This window comes from Corvus moneduloides, chromosome 3 (assembly GCF_009650955.1).
Source record: "Corvus moneduloides isolate bCorMon1 chromosome 3, bCorMon1.pri, whole genome shotgun sequence".
Lineage (NCBI taxonomy): Eukaryota > Metazoa > Chordata > Aves > Passeriformes > Corvidae > Corvus > Corvus moneduloides.
Window position 1 is genome coordinate 98,904,180 of NC_045478.1, and position 12,014 is coordinate 98,916,193.

At 44.4% G+C, this 12,014-nt stretch overlaps 1 protein-coding gene across 2 annotated transcripts in view; it reads right to left on the bottom strand.

Moving 5' to 3' along the window:
- Positions 1-10,987, bottom strand: part of LPGAT1 (lysophosphatidylglycerol acyltransferase 1) — a 60,677-nt gene extending 49,690 nt beyond the window's left edge. The window contains exons 1-2 of one of the 2 annotated variants that reach the window (XM_032102939.1): positions 10,928-10,987; positions 10,279-10,546 (exon numbers count right to left, since the gene is read on the bottom strand). In XM_032102939.1, coding sequence (XP_031958830.1) covers positions 10,279-10,516 — 238 coding nt within the window. In that variant the 5' untranslated portion in view covers positions 10,517-10,546; positions 10,928-10,987. Of the gene's footprint in view, positions 1-9,203; positions 9,386-10,278; positions 10,547-10,927 lie in introns of those variants that run through there. The other variant, XM_032102938.1, reaches the window with a different exon arrangement.
- Between the last annotated feature and the right edge of the window lie 1,027 nt (positions 10,988-12,014).

The window sequence follows — 12,014 nt, forward strand, 5'->3', positions numbered from 1 at the left end:
ATGATCTTGAGGGTTTCGCGACGCGTTAACCAAGACAACAGAATTACCTGGGCAAAGACCTCACCGTTGCCACATTCCCTTCCTCTGTTACTAAGTTAGAAGACCAAAGTATTAGGTTTGATAATACAAACAGAAGAGTTCCAAACACAAAAAATATTCATCTGTTCACTTTCGTATCATCCATGCAAGAGGTTTAACAGACATTTATATTAACCACGCCTGCATCTGGAAGCATTTTTACAAATGTAAACTGAACCTCACAGGTCCTTCATTCTCTATTAATGTATACACAGGCTACAGTTATATTTACTTCCAAGTAATGCTGCTGACAGGAGAAACATCAACTGAGTTTTATGCCAGAGAAAACCACAGGAAATAAAAATGGGTAAGAAAGAAGAATGCATTTGGAAAGCAAACTGGCAGGTACCAGAGTTGGAGATTTTCCAGGCCATCTATATATATTTATGCATATCAAAACAGGACAGGTTCAGGTACAAAACTCAAGAGGCCACACTTCTAATCTGATGCCTTCACAAGTGCTGCACAGTGGTAGAGAACCCTTATTGACAGACTCTCATGCTGCTTACAACCCACACCACTGCTCTCTCCCAGGTTTTCCCAAATATACTCAAATATACCTTGACCTTCATGTTTTTACATGTCCCTGGGTCAGATTCACAACTGTTTTTTACTTTGATCTGCCTAGAGTAATCTGAGCATCACTGTTCTTTCTTGAGAGTTTGTTGTGGTTTTAAGAGGAATATTAACACTGTCCTGGACAAAATCAGGATGGAATTTCAGTCAGGTTGATGTCCTCCCAGTCCTCTTTTTAGGAGGCTACCTGAACTTCTGTTCAATTTAGAGCAGAAGGTATTGAAAGCTCAATACATTAAGTTCTTTTACCAGTTAGCCTTTTTCCTAACATTAAGACTAAAGAGTTTTCTGCACATGCCTTTTGGACCTAAAAGGCTGTGCTAAGCAAGGTGTACTAAACCCTACAGGAAAGGATGCTGCTTCCAGCACCATCTGCCACTGCCAGGTTAATGTGTTGCTTCAGAAGCAGAAGTAACAAATGCTGACTTCTCAAAACCTCGTTGTCTAACCTCCTTCTCCCCAACAAGATGGACAAGATATGCTGGCACTGTGGCAAACCCTAAATCATTGATGCACTGTTTGAACAAGCAGCAGATGTCAAACAAGACATACAATGGCTGAGTCTGCCTGCACTACCCTCAGCTGAGGCACAAACTTGGGTCTCTCTCCTCCGCTCAGCTGTCAATTTTCACAAAACTCATGAGAACACAATTATGCCTGAAATCCGAACCATCTGGTCAACTGCAGACAGATTTGCAAGGAAGCAAATCAGAAGTGTGGGAGAGGTGAGAGAAAGAATAGCTGTTAAACAAGTACCTTAATCTTATCAGGAAACTATACTTAAACATGGTCACATTTATCTACATGGGTAATAAAAACCCAAGTCACAAAATTATATTAAAATGGTGTTTGATGGCCCACCACACTCAAACATAACTGATGCTTAAATTAACCAAAAGTATGCATTCTTAATATTGATGGGGTTTTTTCTCCCCCCCAGTTCTGGCAAGCAAACACAGACACTATGGACTCTCACAGAAACTCCACAAGCTTGTAACTACGTGATCCTAGAAAACCAATTAAACTAAATTTTAAGAGAAGTCACAGGCCTCCCTTTTGCCACCAAAAATACCCCAAATCCACAAGCACTGATGCCACTGTCCGAAAGAAGCAGCTTTCCTGAACTCATGTCCTCCCAAATAGTAGCAGCTCTGCCCCTTGCTCTTAGAACACCATTTCTATTTTTAGTTCCACATAAGTGAGCAGCAGTAATAAAGCTATTAATCTTTCCTCCCCTCCTTTACTTAAATTACAAAGCTGAGGTGAGTCTCTAAGCTATGAACTATTAAACTCCTTAAACAGGGACATTTCCTTACCCTTTACAACTGTAACATTTAAACAAGAGGTTTTCAGGTTATGCTGTATGAATCAAAAGAACTAACACCATTGGCATTATCTGGTAAAGCACTGGGAAAAGGCATAATGAAAGTATTTAAGAAAAAAATTAAACAAAACCTCCATGTACTACTGTCTTATTAAATCTTAAAGATTTGAAATGTTCTACATTTTAAGGGGGACACTAAAAATTCCCTTCTTCTTTACAAGGAGTCAAGGAGATTGAATCTCTTCTATTCTGGCTAGGAAACAGAATCACTGACTTGCCCAATTTGGTTCTACTTCAAGTTAGGCTGTGAGTGAAATGGTTCTGGTTTGATTTCAGCCTGCACTAATGAGGCTCATGACTCTCTTAGAGAGGTCTTAATTCTTCAGTAGCTTTAGAACAACTGAGACAAAACTATTGAACTGTGAAGGTGAACCACTGATATTTTTTTAGTATTATTCTCCATCCTGTCCTTTACATATTTTAGAACAGAAGGTATAGTTGTTCATTGAGACAAAACTTTCCCTAAGCTCTCCATGATGGTTCTCATTTCTTTTCTGAACTGCTACTTTACTTAAATGTTTATTACTTTATAATGTTCAACACTAAACAACTTCTGCAACGTGTTGGCTATTCGTGCAGCTTAAGTACTTTTGAAGTTCTCTTGAATTGTCTCTGTAGCTGACAAATTCAAATAGTACACATAAATAACTTTAGAGGAACCCCACTGCTGAGCTTGCACTAGAACCACTGGTCTTCTTATTCCTTTATCAACTAGTTTTCAGTTCACCCTAGTCCTTTGTTCTCACCCTAAGCTTAGTTTTCTTCTCTAAAAGAATTTGGCAGAAGGCACTTTTCCAATCTAAACAATATTAACCAGTTAAGAAAATAGTCAGAAAAGATGAAGAAGTCTACTTCAGTGACATTTTATTCACACACTAAAGCCCTATCCTGCACAGGACTGCTCTCTTGAATTGGGGCCATAATCAGTAGTTAAAAAAATACACTAAAGCTGGTACTGTCACCAAAACATGCATTTCCTTCCTCTTTCTCCTTGCTGTTTGTACCTACCTTCTCTCACCACACCCACAAAATGGACTGGGTTAGTGATTGTGTTTTCTAATTCACCCAGCAAAAAAAGGGGTGGGTAGTTTTAGCGTGGGCCAGGGCCAGCTGTGATACAGATCACCATACAATCATTAAATATTTGGCCAATTGAACTGAAGCAATGGTGCTAGGATGAGTCTGAAAGGCTGAGATTGGCTTTCTTCTGCAGCACTGCCTGCTTGAAATGCTTTGGTGGGGGGGGAGTGGAGAGGAAAAAACACAGACCAGCCTCATACACAGAATCCCTCACTGGTGTCACAGAACATTTTTGGGAATGCAAACACATTAGCCTTATTTATTTCAGTAAGTGCACATCCAATGGCTGGACTTTTATCTGAGCTGTGCTGGCTGCAGGAGCAGTGCAATTCCGTGCCTATGCAATCATGCATTTGACATGTCATCCTCCACATCAGAGTTTACATCCCACTGCAACAAACGCCAGCCAGTTACGTATCTTGGAGCTGTACTTCAGCTCAGGTCACACTGGAGAGTTACACCACTAAGACTGTATTCCATAAAGGATTTACTGACTATCCTGTCTAATTAAGGTTGCACAACTCTTACATTTTTCAGCACCTTAAAACCTTGCCAAACTAACCTTTGGCAAGACTTTTCTATCCCTCTCAGACACAAGAGAAAAAGGGCAACTGATGTATTCTGTTTGTCTGTTTGAGCCTCATTCTAAAAAAGTAACTTCCCAGAACAAAACATCAGAGAAAATAAATTTTCTTCTCCACATTAAACATTCAATTTTTTTCTCCAGCTTTCTTGAAAATCTCTAAAACTTTCATGCTTTAGAACAGTTACACTAAATGAGAGTGAGAAATTGCATCTTTGACATAAAGGCATAATCTCTGACACGTCCCGATACACACGATGACACTGCTCAAGTGGAAAAAAAAATCACTTCAAAGAATTTGTGGACAAAGAATTTAACTAAGATTTTGCTTGTCCAAATCAAAGCTGGACAAAGCTTTCCTGTAATTATTTCACATGGTTCCTAAAAGCCTACGATCAAGGAACAGAACAGGAAAAGGTGAAGAGAACAGAGACACACCTCTCAGGTATTCTTAGTCATATCCTTTCAGTAATGAAGGGAGAAGTAAGAAGACTAGAGTGAATAGATATGTTAAAAAAAAAGGCCCAGAAGAACTAGGAGGGATAAAACACATGCCAAAAATAGCAAACTTGGCAATAAGGCGGAACAGAACCCAGAATTCCTAAAACTTTGTTTTCCTTTGGCTGTTAGCACATGAGCTAATTTAGATGCATCCCACAGCCATTGCTGGACTTAAAAGTATAGAATCACACCTTTCTGTATAGGTATTCATCAATAATTTCATCTTTACTATGCTTTGGTAGGCTTCCAATAGCTCTTGTATTATCCAGAGTAGGTAAAACAGGAGCAGAGACCAACCTGCTCTAAAAAAAAATAAAAGAAAAAACCCCTAAACAAACAAAAATAAAAAAAGGACTTAAATATCAACAAACAACAAAAACAAGAGTGTGTGCTTTTACTCTAAGTTTTGTGCCAGGAGGCAGCAGCTTTCTGAAAATAAAACTCAGAGAATATTTCACTATCTAATCTTTTAGAATGACCCTTTACAGTGAAATGATACAACAGAAAAATAAAATACAAGCTTTACTGCTTTTGACACGCTAGATTACATTTGCTGGCATTAGATGAACTACAAAGAAGTATGGTAACTGTAACCCATGTTCCCAAAAGGAGATACGGGGATTTCCTGATGTGATTTCTCATGTCATCAGAAAAGGACAAGGGTCTTTGTATAGCACTCTTTGCAGACACATCACATGCATGGAGAAATTGACACTGAGTTCACTGTACACTTTCCCTCCTCTTACGCAAAGCTGCAATGGGTGTTTGCTCTGAGGCCATGGTGGAAACAGCTCCAGTGTCCCCAACTCATTCAACTCTGACCTTTTCTTATCGAGACAGCTCCAAAGTTACACACAAACCTCCTCTTACAAGCAGCAAAATGAATTCAAAGACTCCTGCTTGATCTCAGTATAACCTTCACATCAGGGAAAGCTTCATTTAAGTCAGAGATTGCCTAGAAACTCAACACACGCCCACAGCATAAACCAGAAGTTTATGTGCAGTACATTGCTACCCAAATCTACTGAGTCACATCAGGTATTTTTGCACATTCTAAGAAAACGTTAACAAGAACAATTTTCCTTCTCCATTTCACACACTGCCTGACCCCAAAACCAGAAGCTGTTTTGCTGTGCTTCTCCCTGCCCAGTCCTCAGAGTAGTGACTGGACCCAAAACCAAAATACTGACAATGAAAAATCACACTGTAGGAACTGAGGAGGGTAGAACCAATGGCAGGGTTAGAGGCATACATAGGTCTCCTGAAATAACACTGCCTGCCTTATTTGGGAGAAAAAATTTACTTTATCTCATCTGCTGTCCTTCAGCTTCTGCTGCACTTCCTGCCCAAGGAGAGGGGCTGACCCGTCATGAGAAGCAGCGCAGACAGCAAATGTTGTCTGCACCAAGGAAGTGTTGTCACAGCAACTCCACCTGTATTTTTTACAGCTTTGGAAGGCAAAAATATTTGCATTCTTAGAAGATTAGAGGAATTAAGGCTGTTGACTCATAAAACGGAAACAAGATTTTGCATTAGAAGGAAAAAAAAGTATGACTGCTGAAAAAATTACAGAGTGGTCACATCCTAATCACATATGTAACAGCCAATAAAAGTTAAATCACTTGGAAGGAGAGGAGATGGGGACAATTAAAAATCAAAATCTCAATCTCAGTTTTTCTTTACTTGGCTGAACAACAGAGAAGGAAAGAGAAATTCTCCTCACTTGACAAAACCTGACAATTCTTACAGACACTCTTTAAAATTAGTCATCATCCTGGCTGACACAGAACAGCAACACCATAGGATTGGTTCACTTTTAATTAAGCGCTGCATCATTATACTAGCAAGCATACTCACAGCACTAAGAGTTTTTGCATGTGGTAAGAGGTGAATAACTCTCTTCCACCTGCCCACAGCCCACTGACCTATCCAGTATTACTGCAAGGCTCTGTGTGTCACTGAGAGGCTGAAACACAAGGTTTTGTCAAAGTGTCCTCTTTGCTGCTGGAATATCAAATACTCCAGGCACAGCTCTGAAGAAACCCACTCCCCAGGTGCACACGACCCTGTAGAGCCCACAGCTTCTCTCCCCTGGTGCTCTGACAGAGGAGCTGATGATTGCTGCAGCCAGAGGACACTCACACTCCACCAGCTCCTCCACATCCGCAGCCAGAGGCGCAGGCTGGGCACAAGCACTGCTCCCTACAGCGGGACCGAGCTGCGTGGAGCAGTGGAACAGAACATCAGCACCCTGAGTGTCAGGACTGCACTGCCAACTGATTACTCTGTGGTCCTAGAGACTCCTAATTGCAATACTGAAACAACACCATCACAGGCTCCTACCGACTCCTGCATTCAGACAGCAGGAGAGGCAACAAAACAGTTTGTCTCCGTGTAATAAATTAAGCAAGGTTCTCTCTAGCAGTCCTGTTTTTGGTGATTTGATTAGGTACATGGATAGTACACTTAGTCTGCAATACTTGACCAAACAAGATTCAATCTGTGAGACGATTGCTTTAAAACTAGTTTTGTAGGTGAGCAAAAGGTCATCAGAAATTCACCACCACAGATATGCTCCATCTCCCTCCCATCTACTGCACTACTTAGTGCTATCTGGTGTACTCATCTATTAAATGACAAATTATAGTACAGGGGAAAAAGGTACTTGCCAACAAAGGATCAAGCACTCTCGAGTTTGCTTTTTTTAGAATGCATCTTCCAACAAATGCGGGAAAATATTTAGAAGTATTATCCAAAGGTGCCTTTCAAATCGCACTAATATGCAGATTCCGAGTGCCCTAGCTGAACAGCTCCTACAAGAGCAATGCATTTATAAAAAAAGCCTTTAAAAAAAAAAGGAGATTTAGAAGAGTTATAAGAAAGCCTTTTTGAAATAATATAAAAATAAAGTAACATTGCTAGACTGTCTGTACACTCTTCATAAAAACATACTCAAGTTTTCATTTTCGTAAGAAACCCTATAGAGCTCAAGAGAACAACAAAGATATTTATCATACTCTGCCCTTTAGAAATCAAAGTAAACCAATTATGCACAAGTTCTCTCTCATACTTGCATCTTAAGAAGAAAAAGATTAGGGAGAGGACAGTGACCTTTACAATTTCTCTTCCCACTCCTTTCTTTATTTTGCTTGTCCAGTCATACGCTACCTCTTTACATAATATCAAGTGCATCTGCAAATAGAAACACCTACATTTATCAAAACACCTACATTTATCAAAAAGCACAGATTAGAGCTACTGATACAGACACAGATCAGGTAATTTCTGTAATAAATCCTCTATGATCCTAACAAAAACCCCCAGGTTTAGACAGGGGCAAGGAAGAGATGGGCAGACCCAGTTCATGAGTTCTTCCTCAGCTCTTCCAGCTACATTCAATAAAATACACCAACAATTATGCAACAGCAGCAAAGCCCAGAAGAATAAGCTAGCACTCATCACATTTTCTTCCTTTGGTGTCGAGCTTCCTCCTACACATTACACACAAATTACAGGAGCAAAAAAGTCCACCCTGAATCTATTTTGCAGGCTGAGTTTAAGTTCCTAATTACAAATGTTTTATGTCACTTCTTAGCCAAGAGATTACCCAAGCTCGGAAAAGGAAAAAATAAATAAACTAAAGAACTAAAACACACTTTCGACACAACTGAAGCAGACCACTCCTGCCAATTAAGAGACAAGTAAACTTATTTATCCGTTTACCCTCTTAAAGATGAACAAACCAACAAAAAACCCCCTCACCAACTACTATGCTAGACGAAAGAAAAATCTTTAATCTTTTCAATGAACCCATACTATTTACCTACTATCTTGTATTTACTTTTGCAAGGATAGAACACACCGAAGCCTACCTTTCACTTAGTTTTTTGGAATTAAAAAAAAAAAAAGATTCCAGAGCAGTGTCTCTTTCAGATGCACCACTGCAAGTCTTGGACACCAACTCTAATAAAGCAGTATTTCAGTTCTGAGTTAGTTGTGTCATACTCGATAAAAAACAGGGGACCTAGTGGCAATTTTTTGTAACTCTGTTAATCAGAAAAAAGACACACAGATTACCCTGTCTACATAGCTTGAAGCCAGAAAGATACACTCTCCAGGTTTCCTCTGCACGTGGTGATGAGCACTGATGCGGTTAAAGAAAGGACAAAGAAATAAGCTGTTCTTGCTAGTTCATAGCTTTCAGTATAAAACATGTTAACGCCTTTGTGTCGAATAAAATGCATTTAAACTAAAATTTCATACAAGCATTTGCTTAAAATCCTCCCCAAAAGCCATGCTTCATAGTGAAAAGCGAAAAGAAGGGCCTCCTTACCCGTACACCATCCCATAAAACACTTCTGCATAGCAGTCTGTAAATACTTCAAACAAATATACTAAGACATTTCAGGACTGTAAAACAAATGATTTCAAATTGTCAAGATACATCAGCAACACCAACCAACAGATGCTTCAGGAAGACTCTAGGATGTGCAGATCATGCTAAGACCACCTCCCAAGCAATAGGCAAAAGAAACCACACAGTTCTGCAGTCAGCAGTAGAACTACCCTGAGGAAATGGCTTTCAAAAGTTGTCACGGGACAATGAATTTTAACCAGCACATTCAGTATACACAGTGAATCCTCGAGGTCATTTGCTGTATGACTTTAACATCACCATTATGTCCATAAACTTTCCCATTTCCAATTAATAATACACACGACACCTTGAAAAGTCAATCCTTCCCTCTGGAAGGCCTTTGTGCTTTAAGACATAAAGCAGACTTTTACAAGCGTACCTGCCACTGCAAACACTATGTGGACTTCTTTTAATGAGCAAACATATAAAAAGGTTTATAAACAGCGGATCTGGATAAGCTTGAGCTGTACCAGGCAAGGCAGTTTTGAAGCAGTGCAACGTTGCGACAGTTCTAGCCCGAGAGATCAGAGCCTAGCTTGCTGCTGCTGCTGCCACCATCTCCTGAAGAAGAACGGGAAGCTCACCTAGAGTATCCATAGAAACTTTGTGCATCTCGGAAAGGCACACGACAGGGTACCAAAAGCCACACTGGCACAGAGGCTTCAGCTCTTGTTGCCTAACAAGACTCCGTCTGGGTCAACACTGACTTTCTGACTAATCAGGAGTCTGACCAGACTCCAGAGCTGTGTGTTGCCATTCCTTGTTTTTCTTGTTTACACAAGACCTGCAGATGCAGCCTGGGCAGAAGAGAGGGAAAGAATTTTAGGAGGGCTGCTTATATTTTGCACTCAGTAGATTCATTTCTTCCCTTTCCAAAGCACATACAAAGAATTGATGGCTGTTTGCTTGCACAAAGTGCAGTAGCCAGGATGAAAATCAGTGCATCTGAGGACAAGACCAGAGCCTTCCTTAATATTTCAGTTCAGTCCATCACCTTGATGAGCCTATGAATACTAAACGAGCAAAAACAAGTCCAATAATAACCGCAAAGCAAGCATGCAGAGGGAAAAACCCTACAGATACTGTAATTAGCACTGCTAACAGTAAATGAAGAGTCATACAGTTGAGAAATATTGCATATCATTACTTGAATGGAAGAGGTTCCCTCTGTTTCCCTCCGTTCTGAGACGGCAGAAAACAGTTGCTGCTGGAAGGAATAGAAGACCTACTCTTCTGACATGAGCTTCATGTCAAACTTCTTAGCCTTGTCTCCTGATATTTCTAAGGGGAGATGATTTAGAGATACACAGACTTTATATAAGAAAAGTTAATTCTACCAGCTACATGCACAGTACTAATCAACCCGTTTTTGAAGGGATGTATCTTTTTCATGTAATACTAAAATAACATGATCAAGATACTAAGGAAAACTCGTATTTCTTATTTTACTAGGAAAAAATACTGATTGCAAAGCAGTAAGTTTCTAGCTATGATTTAAAAAATGCATACAGCATGTCAACCCAGAAACGCATCTGTGTAAGGAACCTGAAAGAAAAACATCCTGCATATCTACAATATTCAGATATTCCCCTATACAGCCCCATATGAAAACAGTCTCTTAACATATTAGTACTTTTTAAATTAATAAGATATTCTTACCTGTGTATCCTGCCCACCAGCCCCAGGAAGCCACCATAGCTAAAAGCCATTTAAATAACACTCCTTCGATATACCAGAAGCTTTTACTGTCCAATATTCGGAGAGGCTGCAGCATAATTAAATACAAGACGTAGGACGGAATAGCAACCAGGTTATTGGCGACCATAAAAGCGAACCTGAGGAGTGCTTTCAGGCAGGTATAGCCCACCCGCCGGGCCTGCTCTAGAGTCACGGCCATGCTCTTCACAGCGGAGGGCGCGGGACCGTCCTGTGGGCAGAGGGAGAACAAGGTGGCACAGGTAGCGCTCCCCGAGGGGGCGAGGCGCGGCTGTCCGCCAGCCCTGCCCCAGCCCGCCTCCGCCGTGAGTCACCGGGGCAGGCAGCGACCCCCGCCCCGGGGGCACGAAGGCTGCGGCGCGACCCTCCGGCCGGCACCGCCTCCGTCCCCGGGCTCCGGGGGACCCCAGCCCGCACTCCCGCCGGGGCACACACCCGTGCTCCCGGCCGCCCTCCATCTCCCCCTCCCCAAAACGGCGGCGGGCGCTACGGCGGCTGCCGGCGGCCTCTCCCCCGCTCCGGCTGACAGGAGCCCGGGGCCGCGGGGCGGGGAGGCAGCGGGCGGCGGCGGCGGCCCGGCCGCGGGACTCACCTCCGGCGGGGCGGCGGAGCGGCGGCGGAAGCGGCGGAGCTGGGGGAGCTGGGCCCGGCGGCGGCGGTCCCGGCTGGCGGCGGCGGCTGGCGGCGGCTCATGGACCCGGAGGTGGCTGGCCCGGCCGCGGCAGCGCTGCTCGCCCTGCGGCTCCCTGCGGAGGGAGAGACGGGGGCGGGCGGCGTGAGCGCGGGGGAGGCGGGAGCGCCGGGCCGGGCGGGCAGGCGCAGACCGCGGGTTCACCTCGGTTCTCCCGCGCCCGGGCCTGGCACGCTTTGCTTTCCCTTCCCTTCCCCTCTCTCACCCTTCCCCTCCCCGCCGGCTCGGCGCCCCGCGGGCGGGACCGCGCCGAACCCCGGCCCCGCAAGGGCAGGCGGGGGGAGGACCCTGCACCTGCCAGGGGCGGGGGTTCGTACCTCGGCACCGCCGCCGCCTGCGAGCCCCCGACGCGGGTTCATGCCGGGCGCTGGGGCCGCGCTCCCCGCCCCCGCCGCGTCCTCCGTGACCGCCCGGGAGCGGGGCTGGCGCTGCAGCGAGCGCCGCCCCCGCCGGGCAGCGCGCAGCCCCCGCACCCTCCCGCTCACACGCACACACACCGGGACGGATCCCGGAGCGCAGCCGGCCCCGCCGCAGCGCATCCCGGGCCGGCCCGCGGGACGCCCGCGCTCCGCGGAGGGGGCACGGGCAGAGGCTGCCCCCAGGGCTTCTTCTCCCGTCCCGGAGCCCGGCGGGGCGAGACTGGGACGAACGGGGGAACGGCCTGAAGTTGTGTCAGGGGAGGTTTAAGCTGGATGTTAGGAAAAGGCTCTTCACCGAGAGGGTGGTTGGGCACTGGCACAGGCTGCCCAGGGCAGTGGTCACAGCACCAAACCTGGCAGAGCTCAAGAAATGTTTGGACAACGCTCTCAGGCACATGGTGTGATTCCTGGGGATGTCCCGTGCAGGGCCGGGAGTTGGATTCGATGACCCTTGTGGATCCCATTCTAACTGTGGTTCTGTGACCAAGGAGCAGCATGGCTCGGCCGCATGACACCCGCTCACCCTTGTCTTTTGGTTCCTTGGGCAGTCGGGGAAGGTAGAAGAGGAT